This window comes from Humulus lupulus, chromosome 1, assembly GCF_963169125.1.
Source record: "Humulus lupulus chromosome 1, drHumLupu1.1, whole genome shotgun sequence".
In the NCBI taxonomy this organism is placed as follows: Eukaryota; Viridiplantae; Streptophyta; class Magnoliopsida; order Rosales; family Cannabaceae; genus Humulus; species Humulus lupulus.
The window spans coordinates 249,329,102-249,344,772 of NC_084793.1; the positions used below are offsets into that span (position 1 = coordinate 249,329,102).

A 15,671-nucleotide genomic window follows, 5' to 3' on the forward strand; every position below is an offset into this window, starting at 1 on the left:
TCATGTTCATATTCTATTATCATATTATGCATAATAATACACGAAATTATTATATCATGTAATACTTTCTTATTCCAAAGGCATGCTGGTCTTGCCACAATTGCAAATCTAGATTGCAATACTCCAAATGCACGCTCTACATCTTTTCTACATGCTTCTTGTTTCATTGCAAAAAAATTCTTTTTTGGGGTGCGTGAAACATGAATACTTTGAACAAGAGTAGATCATTTTGGATATATACCGTCAGCTAAATAATAACTCATATTATACTCTTTTCCTTTAATCACATAATTAGCAGGTAGAGTTTTACCTTCAGCAAGATTAGCAAAAGGATGGGATGCCTCCAGCACATTAATATGATTATTAGATCCCGGCAGACCAAAATATGCATGCAATATCCAGAGATCATAGTCAGCTACAGCTTCAAGAATAATAGTAAGGGATCCACTACGACCGACATATTGTCCTCCCCAAGCCATTTGACAATTATTCCATTTCCAATGCAAACAATCTAAACTACCCAACATTCTTGGAAAACTTTGACATTCACCAATGTGGAGTAGTCTTGCAACATCATCAACGTTAGGTGATTAGAGATAGCAGGCTCCAAATACCTCGACAAAAGCACGACAAAATTGCTTCAAACTTTCTAAAGCAGTAGATTCTCTTATTTTGATGTATTCATCGGTAGCATCTGCTGGTACACCGTATGTCAACATTAAAAATACAGTTGTTACTTTTTGCAAACCCGATAGCCCAAGTTTACCGATTCCATCCCTTCGTTGGACGAAGTAATTGTCATGGCCTTGTATAGCATCAAAAATATGAAGGAACAAAGCACAACCCATTTGAAATCTTCGGCGAAACATAGAATCATTAAACTGAGGATTCTCTGCAAAATATTCATTGAAGATGTTACAATCAACATTTTCCCGGTCACGGTTGATAACGATATGACCAGGAATTGAGCTCTGGGGTGAGCCTTGGTTGTTTTGGTGTTGAGCAAAGCAGAAATTGTTGTTAGCGGTAATTTGATCTACCGCCTACGTTTCTATATCATTATAATAGTCATCATCCAATGAAGAAGACGATGACAAATAAGATGAACTACCACGATAAGAATTAATCTTTTATCAAAGTTAAACTGTATATATTTTTTGGTCTACCTGATATTCATGTATGATATACATGTTTTATAGTGTAAATATCCTTGTCTTATCTGACTTTTTTCAAATTATGAAGATAAGAAATCTAAGAAATTAATCTATGCTACTGGATTAGTTTGAGCACGATCTCTACCGTTGCATTGTATTGTCAAATCAGATCTTATCTTTACTTTGTCAAATTCTGAAGATAAGAAATCTGATAAATTAATCAATGCTGCTAGATTAATTTAGATTAATTTGACCAAGATCTCAATCGTTGCACTGTGTTGTCAAATAAGATCTTATCTTTACTTTTTAAAATTCTGAAAAAAAGAAATCTGAGAAATTAATCTGTGCTGTTGGATTAATTTGACCACGATCTCTACCGTTGCATCGTGTTGTCAAATCAGATCTTATCTTTACTTTTTCAAAATCTGAAGATAAGAAATATGATCTTATGTAGCTTTTACATCATTATACAATTGCATACTACTCATTCAAGTTAATCACACCTCCTCAACATATTTTTGAAACAACTATATTTTCTTCCAAAATGTCTTCAATTCGCACTACTTCATACTCACTTGAGGAAGATATGCACTTGTGTCATATCTATATTGACATTTCTCAAGATCCAATCATAGGAAGAAACCAATCAAGAAATTTTTTTTGGGAAAGAGTTGAATCGAAGTACCACAAGTCTTCGATATCTAGTAATCAACCTCAACCGGGAAGATCTTTCCAAAGTCGAATGTTGACCATTCTTTCTGTGTTAACCAAATTGAAAAGAAGAACCTAAGTGGTGTTTCATAGGAATATATTGTTAGTGCATATTATTATAGTTTACTTATTGTTACTAACTTGTTTTCAAATTTTATTGACATCATTCTCTTATTTATATTTTAACAGTTAAATCAAGCAAATATGTTGTTAGCCCAAGATCCAAAATACAACCGAGGATTTAAATTTGATCATTTGTGGGCCATCCTTAAAGATATTGAGAAATTTACAAATGACAATACCAATGCACCAACTAGATTGTAACAAGAAGGTCATAATTTTACTTCGTCCAAATCATCTTCTCACAATTTTGAGTCATCGACATCGGCATCCACCGACATGAGTTCATTTGATCTTAATATAAATGATGAGGAGATCACTACTAATTCAACTGAAAGACCTATGAGTGTGAAAAAAGCAAAAGCAAAACAACTTGGTGATGAAATTTTTTAAAAACTAATGGAACAAAGTCAAAAACTTGTTCAAGTTATTGAAAAGGATAACGAAGATAAAAATGAACGTCATAGAAGAAAGGTTGATGATAAAATTTTATTTATGGATTTGGATTCTATATCCGATCCAGAGTTTCGTCAGTGCATTCAAAGCGAAAAAAGAATAATCTACAGAGAAAGAGCACAAATATCCTAACATGGTCAACAAGGAGAAGGATCTCAATATCGAGCATCTCAGTATCAAGGAGAAAGAGCTCAAGGTGAAGACCAACCATCTCAAGATCAAGGGCAAAGATCTAAAAATGTCCCACAAGATTACAATCAATATTATGATTATCTCGGCGGAACTGGAAATAATTTTCCAAATTATTAAATTGTCTTAGTTTATCTCACTTCTTTCAGATTTATGTTATTGCTTTCGGTTTGATGTTTGGTGTGTTTGATTTTGACTTTTAATGTATGTTTAATTTTCTAATGTTTTATTGTAATGTTTTAAGTTTGATTTAAAAAATTTAATAATGTTTTATTGTATTTTGTTCAATGTTTCTTCTATTAATTTCAGTGTTAATCTTCAATTTCTTATAAGTATAAATATTAACTAAAAAGTTAAAAATTATACAAAAATTTAATTAAATTATAATTAAGAAAAAATTAATAACACTTTTCTACACAATTTAACTCACTCAAAATAAACTAATTTCTAAACTTTATTAACATAAATAATATATATATATGCATCCCAAATATACTGCATGGTTGGAGATCGCCTTAAGTGATGGTCGTACTTAATTACACGATATATACGCAGTGTTATAAAGCGATACTTGTGATGGTGTGAGAGTGAGACTAGTTTTTGAACAACATATTCGTGTAACAAGTTTCAATGATCAAAGCATTGTTAGTTTATAAACACATATTATGAGCATTATATCCATTTATCAGATTCAATGAACAACATTCAATGCTCATGCAACAACCAAGACCATATTTTATTTAGGGAATTAATTGCACAATGAAGAACATACCTCCCAAGTTGTGCATTCCATCACCTTGAGCCATGATGACCTCTTCCAATCTTTTTAATACTCAAAGCAGCCACAAAAAATGCAAATGTTATATAGAGTGCTTATGGAGAGCAACCCTTTGATCAAAACTACCACCACACCACACACACTTTCAACTATATGCCTTCTACCCTTTTATGCCCACTTACCCTAAGGGGTATTAGTAGGTTAATTAGGTTTATTATGATAGTGGTGGTGGACTATAGTTTAATGGGCCAACATATAGTTATTAGGGCGCCACCATGTGCCTCTAATGCAATTAGTAAGTGTGAGCCATCCCATTATGGTTATTGGTAATTAATAGGCACTTTGGTTAATGGTTGTGATTATGGAATAATGTTTATGATTATATTAGTCCATAATAATAATTCTAACATTCTCCCACTTGGACAATATAATCAAACCACCATAATATTGTCTAACACACACATGGCAGTCAAATAAATCATACATAATATCATACCGATAGGATACAAATATGACTTGGCCCTGTAGACATTTAAATATCATAACAACCATTAACTATCAAACCAAACGTGCATGAGGTATGATAGATTGAGACTATGCACATTCATCTCCTTTTGTACCTGTCACTTCAATGAATAATAATATATATATAAACATATATACGTAATAACAACAATAAGAAGTGACTTCAATTATCATTATGCATGTTCAGAACAAAATACAAGCTATAAGCAATCCATACAAAATACTAGCATGTTCAATACATAAATAACAAAACTCCCACTGAGCTCAACAAGCTAGGCTCCTGATAATCCCATTCGGGTAACGTGCTCTAAAAACACACATATGGGTAAGCCTTTCATTAGCGGGTCTGCTAACATGCTAGTGGTGGGCGTGTACTCAATAGAAATGAGGGACTCAGCGACTTTCTCTTTAACAAAATAGTACTTTATATCAATATGCTTTGAGCGAGAAGTACTCCTAGTGTTCTTAGAGAAAGCTACTATTGCGGAGTTGTCACAATATAATTTCAGCAGCCTCGAAATAGAGTCTACAACACTCAATGTTGAAATGAAATTCCGCAGCCATATTGCTTGACAAGTAGCCTCATAACACGCCATATACTCTGCCTCCATCGTAGAAGAATCTGTGAGTGTCTGCTTGACACTTTTCCAAGAAACAGCTCCTCCGGCCATCATATAAATGTAGCCTGAAGTGGACTTTTTATCATCCACACATCCTGCATAATCGGCGTCATTGAACCCAACTATATCAAGAGTGTCAGCTCGCCAGTAAGTCAACATATGATTCTTGGTACCCTGAAGATACCTCATGACTTTCTTAGCCACTTTCCAATGGCTAAGTCCAGGATCACTCAAGTATCTACCCAACACGCCGACAACAAAAGCAATATCAGGGCATGTGCATACGTGAGCATACATCAAGCTACCAACCAATGACACATAAGGAACGACTTTCATTTCATCTCTCTCTTTATCATTTTGTGGACATTGAGCCTTTGAGAACTTGTCACCCTTCACTATTGGTGCCTTCCCAGGAGAACATGCATGCATATTGAATCTTTTCAAGATCCGATCAATGTAAGTCTTCTGAGACAAATGAAGAATACCATTAGCCTTATCCCGAAGAATCTAAATCCCAAGCACATAGGAAGCCTCGCCAAGATCCTTCATATCAAAATGGCTAAACAAAAGTTGCTTTGTCTCAGACAACAGGTCAGAATTATTAGATACAAGCAAGATGTCATCAACATACAATACTAGAAAAATAAAGTTGCTCCCACTTACCTTCATGTATATACATTGATCTACTACATTCTCCTTGAAGCCATTTGCAGTGACAATCATATCAAACTTGAGATACCACTGCCTTAATGCTTGTTTAAGCCCATAGATAGACTTCTTGAGCTTGCAAACCACGTGTTCTTTGCAAGACTTCTCAAAACCAACAGGTTGATTCATGTAAACATCTTCAGATAAATCTCCATTCAAGAAGGCGGCCCTAACATCCATTTTATTGAGTTCTAGATCAAAATGAGCAACAATAGCCATAATGATTCGCAACGAATCATTGGTAGAAACAGGTGAAAAGGTTTCTTTGAAATCAATACCTTATTTCTGGCTATAGCCTTTAGCCACAAGCCTAGCCTTATACCTTTCCACTTGCCCATTCGAGTCACGTTTGATCTTATACACCCATTTGCATCCAATGAGTCTGCAACCTTTGGGTAGTTCAACCAACTCCCAAACTTCATTTTGTGACATAGAACTCAGTTCTTCTTTCATTGCATCCATCCACTACATAGATTTAGGACTACTCATGGCTTCTTGATAAGTGAATGGCTTAGAAGTATCTCCCACATCAAACTCATGTTCCTGCAAATAGACATAGCAGACTTGCAGGTTCTCTGTGATCTTCTCACCATAACTTCATCATCCCCAACTTCAAGATTTTCACCTTGTTCTTGATTTTGAGGTTCATCATGAGTTTCTACTGGAATCTGTTCAATCATAGGGTCATCAATAGGAGCAGAAGCGACGGGTACAGGGACAAAAATGCATTCTTCCCTGAAAACTATTTCTCTTGACCCTTGACTTGAACCAAATTAATCTTCAAAATAGACAACACTATCTGATTCTATAACTCTGGTAGTGTGGGATGGGCAATAAAATTTGGAACCCCTTGAGCCAATGGTGTAGCCTACAAAGCAGCCACTAATGGTCTTCGGATCAAGTTTCTTAGACTATGGATTGTAGGGCCTCCCTTCTGCTTTGCAACCCCAAACATGAAAATGATGCAAGCTTGGTTTCTTACTTGACCATAGCTTATAAGGCATCTTTGGGACAGACTTGTTGGGCACTTGATTCAAGATATAAGCTGCAGTCTTCAATGCCTCACCCCATAAAAACTCTGGTAAACTAGAATGAATCAACATACATCGCACCATGTCAAGAAGAATGTGATTTCTCCTTTCAGCAATTCCATTCTGTTGGGGTGTTCCTGGCATTGTATATCTTGCATCAATGCCACATTCCTGTAAGTACCTAGCGAAAGGCCCGGGGTTCCTTCCATTTTCATCATAACGTCCATAATACTCTCCACCTCTATCGGAATTAACTGCCTTGATCTTCTTCCCTTTTTGAAGCTCAACTTTCGTCTTAAAAATCTTAAACGCATCCAAAGATTCAGATTTTTCATGAATGTGCTCTACATGGCCATAACGGGAAAAATCATCAATAAAAGTGATGAAGTATCTATAACCACCCATGGCAGGTGGAACAAAATGTCCACATATATTAGTGTGAATCAACTCCAACAATCCTGTGCACCTGTCTGTTTTAGTCTTTCTAACCTTGGCAGTTAACTTTCCTTTAATACAATCAGCGCAGGCAGTGAAATCTGAAAAATCCAGATCTTGAAGTACCCCATCTTTGATCAACCTTTCCATTCTGTCTCTAGAGATATGACCTAAATGTTTGTGCCACAACATAGAAGATTTCAAATCTAATCTTGCACGTTTAGAGCCAACAACAGTATTAAGACAAGAAGTAGAAGAAACAGAAGCAACATCATGCAAATCAAGTTTATATAAATTTCCACATAAAGTTCCATTTCCAACCAAAAGAGAGTCATGATACAAAGTGAGTTTTCCAGTTCCAAAAAGAAGACTATAACCTAGCCTATCCAAAATGGATACAAAAATCAAATTCCTCCTAAAAGAGGGTATGTAAGCAACATCCTGTAACTCCAAAAAAAAATGTCTTGTATTCAACTGTAATCTAACTGTCCCCAAAAATTCAACTTGGACTTTTGTATCGTCTCCCATGTACACATTCTACTCCAGACTACTCGGTCTTCTTCGACTTGTCACTGCCTGCAAGGAATTTGTAACATGAATAATGGCTCCAGTATCTAACCACCAATAATTTGAGGGCACATCAATAATATTGGATTCTAAACAAACCATCACAAGACAGTTACCTTTCTTCTCTAGGTGAGCTTTGAGCTTTCAATAATCAGCTCTCTTGTGCCCAAAATTCTGGCAAAAGTTGCACTTCCCTTTGAAAAACTCATTCTTATGACCATTAGAGGATGAGCCTGACTGTCCATTCCCTTTAGGACTAAGAGTCTTTTTCTTGAGAGATTTTTGGTTACCAGAGTTATTGGAAGTGAACTTTCTCTTGTGAGGATTGTTCGGATTGTTAGGATTTGTCACCATAGAGATGCTTCTTGCCCTACCTTTTCTCATGTTCTCCTCTTCCTTGGAGGGAATAGCAGACATCTCCCCAATAGTCCATTGCTCTTTCTGAGCATTATAGCTTGATATGATCGCATAAAACTGAGATGGAATGGTCTCCATCACCAACCACGCCATGTAATCCTCACCATGGTCCATACCCATGGCCTTAAGTTTGTGATAATAGCTCATGAGCTTGTCAATATGACCCCTGATGTCACTTGAACCATCATAAATGGCATGATGGAGCATGTTCAAGTGTTCAATCTTCTCATTCTTTGAGAATTTCTGGTACTTTTCCTTAATGGAAGCAAGAAAATCCTTCGCATTTTCAGACTTAGGAATACTATCACGAATGGATTCATCCATGTGATATCTCATGAGCATCAAGCAACAACAATTGGTGATTTCGCTCAATAACTCCTAAGCGGTCGCAGTAGTAATCGGGCTATGTCGTATCCACAGAGAAGTAAAATACAAGTAAAAAGAAAGATTAGTAAATTAGAAATAATAAACTTTGAAATAATGTAACTTTGAAAAAGAATATATTTTTTTAAAACATTAAATAAACAAAATCGAGGAATTAGAATCAGAAAGAAAATATGGAAGGCATAAGTTTCATTCATGCAAACATATATATATATATTATAAAATTGATTCATTCTACTCAACTATAATTCTACACCATTAATTATAGTTGGAAAATATATATAATAAAGCTCACCTTAAAATATGTTCTTTAATTAAATTATACTAACTTCTAATTTTAAAAACCTATCATATTATATTCCTTAGAGCGACAAAATACCAATGGCAGAATGCAGTAAAAAGCATATAATATAATAAATATCATAAATTAAATTAAGAGCCTAAATTACATAAGAAGAGCATGACTAGACTTATGTAAAAGATACTAATAAATTTAGAATAAAAATTAGAAAAAAATAAATTTAATTGTAACAAAGATATAGAAATGAAGAACAAAATAAAGAATCAATATATTAAAAATATAATGTGAAACATGAACTTCACTCTAGCCTTTCCACAAGAGAATTTAGCCTAAAATAGGCATTGTTTTCACTCAAAGTAATGTAAAAGAAATGAAAGAGAAATAAGAACAAAAATAAATGTTTTTCTCTCTCACTATACTCTCCACACTTAATTCCACAATTTGATGATTTTTTCCTATATTTAGCTATCTATTTATAGTGGAAATATGGCCCAAAATGTGTTAAAATCGTGTACAAAAGAGTGGGAAAAATGGCTGCAAAATTGGTGCAAAGTGGGATAAGTGGGAGACAAGTTGCAGCAGTCAAAGAGACACGTTGGCCACGTGTCATGCACTGATTGGCTCGGCAGTGGAGTGCGTCAGGCGCGTGGGGGACAGCAGCAGGTGAGTGAGGCAGGTAGTGGGATCGGGTTGGCTCGGCAGCTAGCGCGTCAGGCGGCTCGTCAATAGCTCCGCTCGGCTCGGCTCGACTTCGTCAGGTGGCTCAGGGGTGGCAGCTGTAGACTTGGGCCTAGGCTTGGTTTTGGGCCAAATTTTGTCAAAAATGCCATTTTTTATGATTTCTTCAATTTTAATTCATTATTTCTTCTTTCTTTTTCTTTGTGTCAAAATACATTTTATTTCTTGAAAATTAAACACAAATTAAATTTAAATTAATATTTTCAAATATAAAATATATGACAATAAATCCATGAAAATATTAATTAAAACTTAATTAATTTTAAACTTTAAGACTAATAAAATGATACTTTTGAACACTAATCACAACCCCCAACCAGCTTATTGCTAGTCTCTAGCAATTCAAGCGAAATAATAAATGTCAACATGATATATTTCAGGTCAAAAATTATAAAAGAACTTAAGTATTAACACAAAATGTTAGTAACAAGTCAACAAGAGTTATAAAAACTACTTCGAATAAATCTAGAGTTGTGAGTGTGTGCACCAAACTTGTACCTTCTTACCGCAAACCATAGCACATAAAGCCCTCGAAATTATGCCAAGTAAAAGTCTCAACTCCATTAACCTCTCATGTAATTGAAAATATTTAAAGTTTAAGGGTTTCACTCATGGAGTTGGAAAAGAAGTAAGCACTCATCAAATGGGTATATATTTTGGACAAACTCTTAAATAATTATTAAAACGAAGATAGGAAATAACTATTTGACAACCACCATAAAGAGTACCACAAAACCAGTTTCTCGGGATTTCTAAGTTAAATAGACAATCTTTACATTTAGTTTAAGAGCCATAAAATAAAACATGAAATTAATAAACACACTTTTTTTTTTATTTTGGACACAAGAGACAATATAATTGAAAATGATAGAACTATTGCTTCTGTGTTTTTTTTTCTTTCTTGTTCTATTATTTTTTTTTCTTTTTTCGTCTCTTTTTTTTCATGAAGAACATAATAAACGACTCTCTATAAGATTTTTCTATAGAAAATATTATCCCTAAAACATCATCCATTCAAAGCACAATACATTGTCCAAATAATTATAACCATTTCTAAGAATCAATAAAAAATTTAAAGTTGTTTTCTCAAGTCTCACCTCTCACAGAAAATAATGAATTCTTAAACAAGGCAAATTTCTAAGCAAATATGTGCTAATCAACCATCTTACCACAACATTTGACATGTGAATTAGGTAACTCTAGAGAAACTCTTAGTAATACAAATAACAAAAATTGACTCAAAAGTAACATTTTGCAAAAATAAATAAGTAATTTTAAAAAAAAATTGACCGTGAAAATATTAATATGAAACAAATCAACATGAATGTGCATGAATATGCTCACCATCCCCAATCAAAATCTGACAATGTCCTCAATGTCTCAAAAGATAATAAATGTAAAAGAGCAGGGGAAGAGAACACTTGGATAGCGAGCGTCGAGTGATAGAGCGAATATTGATTCACTAAAACATGAAAAACTAAAAACACAAAATGATAAAAAATAAAATAAAATGACAAAAGGGAAATAAACAAAAGACAAACCTATATACAAACAATTTGGAATACTACTTAGACTTGGTAAACCGGTTCCACGAGAGTGACTTCTTCAGGTTGGGTCACCCTCTATATGTAGTGTTTCAGTCGTTGGCCATTTACTTTGAATTCTCTCCCATCAGTTGGGTCTATGACCTTAACAACACCATTGGGAAAGACGAGTTTCACAACATATGGGCAAGTCCACCTTGATCTCAGCTTGCGAGGGTGGATATGAAAATGAGAGTCATAAAGATGCACTCGTTGGTTTGGCTCAAATTCTTTTCTTAGGATTTGCCTATCATGGGCCGCTTTCATTTTAGCCTTGTAGATCCTAGAGTTATCATAAGCATCATTTCTTAACTCTTCAATTCCTAACAACTGAAGCGTACGATTAAGTCCTGCCGCCTTGAGATCAAAATTTAGGCTTTTAACTGCCCAATAAGCTTTGTGTTCCAGCTCAACAGGAAGGTGGCAGGCTTTTCCATAGACTAGCCTATAAGGAGACATACCAAGCTGAGTTTTGTAAGCAGTGCGGTATGCCCAGAGAGCATCGAGAAGTCATGAGGACCAATCTTTGCGGTCATGATTAACCGTCTTTTCTAAGATTTGCTTAATTTCTCGGTTGGCTAACTCAACTTGGCCATTTGTTTGTGGGTGATAAGGCAATGCAACCTTATGAATTACGCCATATTTTTGCATTAAGGTCTCAAAAGAATAGTTGCAAAAATGGGTGCCTTGATCACTTATGATAGCACGTGGTGTGCCAAACCTAGATAACACATTTTCCTTTAAGAATTTCACAACAGTTGTGTTATCATTATTTCGACAAGGCACAGCTTTTACCCATTTTGAGACATAGTCTATGGTGAGGAGAATGTAATGGTAGCCAGAAGAAGGTGGAAATGGTCCCATAAAGTCTATCCCCCAACAATCGAATATTTCTATTATAAGAATTGGGTTTAATTTCATCATATGTCGCTGGGACAGAGCACCTAATTTCTGACACCTTTCACATGATCGACAGAAATTGTTTGTGTCTTGGAACAAAGTGGGCCAATAAAGACCACACTATAAGATTTTGCAGTAGTCTTTTTAATAGAAAAATGACCACCACAAGCTTCATTATGACAAAAGTTCAGGACACTAAAAATTTCATCATCTGGAATACAACGTCTCATAATTTCGCCGGGGCAATACTTAAAAAGATATGGATCATCCCAATAGAAGTTACGAACCTCGACCAAAAATTTACGTTTATCTTGTGCACTCCATGCAGTTGGAAGTTCGCCAGTCACTAAGTAATTAACGATATGAGCGTACCATGGCAACTTAGTGACTGCAAAGAGATGTTCATTAGGGAAGTCATCTCGAATGGCTGGGCCATCAACGGAATCAGAAAATTCAAGACGGGATAAGTGGTCCGCTACCACGTTTTCAAATCCTCTCTTGTCTTTTATGGTCATATCAAATTTCTATAACAGAAGGATCCACCTAATTAAACGCGCCTTAGCATCCTTTTTGGAAATAAGGTATTTTAAGGCGAAATGGTCCGTAAAGACTGTGATAGGTGAACCAATCAGGTAGGAACGAAACTTGTCAAGTGAAAATAGTACAACAAGTAACTATTTTTCAGTAGTAGAATAGTTCATCTAAGCACTGTTAAGAGTTCTACTTACGTAATAAACAATGAAGGGCTTCCCTTCCCTTTTTTGACCTAAGACGGCCCCTATAGCATAATTGGTAGCATCACACATGACTTTGAATGATAAGTTCCAATCTGGTGGCTGAATGATAGGGGCGGAAGTGAGTTTTGCAATGATCGTTCGGAAAGATTCCACACACTCAGGTGTCCAACTAAACAAAACATCTTTTTCTATGAGGTTTGACAAAGGGCGAGCAATTGTCGAGAAATTTTGTATGAACCTCCTATAGAATTCTGCATGCTCAAGAAAAGATCGAATGTCTTTAATAGTATTGGGGGTGGGAAACTTTGATATGAGTTCAATCTTTGATTGATCAATCTCAATTCCTCGTTCTGAAACGACATGCCCCAAGACTATGCCTGATGGCACCATGAAATGACACTTTTCCTAGTTGAGTACCAAGCCTTTCTCTTTGCAACGCTTAAGCACAGACTCTAAATTGAGAAGGCTTGATTCAAAGGAATCTCCAAAGGCTGTCAAATCATCCATGAATACTTCCATACATTTCTCGGTCATCTCACTAAATATGCTCATCATTCATCGCTGGAAAGTGGCTGGAGCATTGCACAGGCCAAATGGCATACGCCGGAAGGAAAAAGTACCAAAAGGACAAGTGAATGTGATCTTATCCTGATCTTCTAGGGCAATCTCAATTTGGTAATACCCTGAATAACCATCGAGAAAACTATAGAAAGGATGACCCGCCACACGTTCCAATATTTGATCGATGAATGGAAGCGGAAAATGGTCTTTGCGGGTGGCTGCATTTAACTTTCTATAATCAATGCACATGCGCCACCCAATTGTGACCTTGTTAGGAACAAGTTCCCCTTTATCATTTTGTACCACTGTTACCCCTGATTTCTTGGGAACAACCTGAGGGAGTTCCTCAAAGATTGGATTCCAAAACATGGTTCTTCTAGCCTGTGAGTGTTTGACGATTTCAGGGTTGATTTAGACTCATCGGGCTCAGAACTTTCTGAAATTTGGAAGAGGTGATTAAAATGATTAGACTTGTATTTCGCTTCGACCTCTTCCAAAATAAGTGTATCGATCAGATATGATTGGAAACACTCATCATTGTCAGGTGGTTATTTTCCAATGTGGAAAACATTCACTTCTAGAGTCATGTTCCCGAAAGATATTTTCATGAGACCATTCCTACAGTTAATGAGTGCATTTGTTGTTGCGAGGAAAGGTCTACCGAGAATGATGGGAATTTTGGACTCTATACTCACTTTAGATTGAGTGTCCAAGATGAGAAAATCAACAGGGTAATAGAATTTTTCAATTTGAATCAGAACGTCTTCTACTATTCCCCGAGGCTTCTGAACTGATCGATCAGCCAGTTGTAGCACCATAGATGTGGGCTTGAGTTCTCCTAGACCTAATTGCAAGCATATTGAATATGGCATGAGATTTACACTTGCTCCTAAGTTTAGAAGGGCCTGACCAAAATCCTGCTCCCCAATTTGGCATGAGATGGTGGGACAACCAGGATCTTTGTACTTAGGCGGTGTCTTGCAGTCAATTACTGCGCTAGCTTGTTCTGCCAAGAATGCAGTTTTCTTAACATGGTGCTTTCTTTTAACGGTGCACAAATCCTTGATAACCTTGGCATAAGCCGGCACTTGTTTGATCACATGCAACAATGGAAAGTTGATTTTCACTTGTGTTAAAAGGTCTAGGATTTCACCATGATTTTCCAGTACCTTTCCAGTGGATTTCAAAGCTTGAGGAAAGGGAGCCTTTACTGGAATGCTTATTGGCACATCATCATCTGGAGCGGGCATTGACGTATTCGTTGTCTTAGTTAACGGTGAAATTGTACTTTGACTACTTCGAGTAGAGATGGCATTAACCTATTTGAAATTTGTATCTAGAGAGGAGGAGGTTTATGCCATGTGTTGCCCTTTTTGATGGATTAGAGGTTGAGTGGGAAGTCTGCCATGCTCTTGAATTGCCAAAGTAGTGTTTAGCTTTGTCATTTGGATTTTCATGTCTTTCATTTCCTCTACCATTTGTGTGAAACAATATTTGAGCTCTTGAGTTGAGGCTATTTGATTTTGCGCAAGCATTTGCAAAGTATTCTCAAGAGAATTACTTGACTGCATGTTATTTTGAGGAGCAATGTATGCTTTTGGCGGTTGATGCTGCTCAGGCTTCCATTGGCTCCCAGATGCTTGGTTTGAATCCTTCCAGTTGAAATTTGGATGGTTGCGCCAACCAGGATTGTAAGTGTTTGAGAAAGGGTTACGAGGCTTCTTGTAATCCCCTAAAGCATTGCATTGTTCCTCATTTCCTCCTCTTAACTCACCAAGAGTTAGGCACTCTTGCGGTTTATGTTCCGTCCCTCCACATATGAAGCATGGATCTCGTGTCTCTACCTTTGCAGCCATATGGATTCCTTTACCTTCTTGAGATTTGAAAGCCTCGAATTATTGTTTCAATGATTCAATTTGGCTTTTGACGTTGTCCTCTTCCCTCAATTGGTAGATTCCAGTTGATCGTGGCTTGTCCATAGGACTCGGTCCATTCCATGTGTAGGACTTTTCAACGAGATCGTCGAGGTACTCGAAAGCTTCATCGGGATCTTTTTGAAGGAATTCGCCATTGCACATCATTTGTACGAATTGTCTTTGTCCGGTTGTGAGACTGTCATAGAAATCGCTGATCAGACGCCAACTTTCGTATCCATGATGTGGGCATTGATTTATCAAATCTCTAAACCTCTCCCAGACCTGATGGAAAGTTTCATGGTCTTTCTGGATGAAGGTAGAGATTTGCCTCTTAAGGCTACTAGTCTTATGGGGCGGGAAATATTTGGCAAAGAATGCTTTTGTCATTTCGTCCCATGTTCCGATAGATCTAGGCCTTAAGGAATACAACCAGCTTTTTTCTTTGTCCTTGAGAGAGAAAGGAAAAAAATTTCAATATCACAATGTTGGTGACATCAGCTCGGTTGTTGAATGTAGCCACCACCTCTTCGAATTCCCGTATATGCATGTACAGACTCTCATTTTCCAACCCATGGAAGGTTGGTAAGAGGTTAATCATTCTGGGTTTGAAATCAAAATTTGGCATATTGTTGGGATACATTATGCATGAAGGTGTGGCTGTACGGGTAGGATGTAAATAATCCTGTAGCGTTCTTGGTTGGACTTCATCTTGATGAGCCATCGCGGATGGTTCAGGAAGTCTCGGTGAATCGGGAGTGTTTGAATGAATGGAAGAAAATGACGAACTAGGAGAGTTTTCTAAAGTTTCTACTTGTTGTCTCACGAATCTCCCTAGTGCGT

General features: G+C 36.4%; 1 protein-coding gene and 1 non-coding gene across 2 annotated transcripts; one reads left to right on the forward strand and one right to left on the reverse strand.

The window, feature by feature from the left end:
* Positions 1–590: 590 nt before the first annotated feature.
* Positions 591–5,480, reverse strand: LOC133832185 (uncharacterized). The gene is made up of 2 exons (XM_062262563.1): positions 5,346–5,480; positions 591–1,043 (listed from the first exon to the last, which is right to left on the reverse strand). The coding sequence occupies exons 1-2, from the start codon at positions 5,478–5,480 to the stop codon at positions 591–593; spliced, it is 588 nt and encodes a 195-aa protein (XP_062118547.1).
* Positions 5,481–15,063: 9,583 nt separating this feature from the next.
* Positions 15,064–15,170, forward strand: LOC133813479 (small nucleolar RNA R71). Its single transcript, XR_009884488.1, has one exon. It is a non-coding gene; the product is annotated as a small nucleolar RNA R71 (small nucleolar RNA).
* The last annotated feature ends 501 nt before the right edge of the window (positions 15,171–15,671 follow it).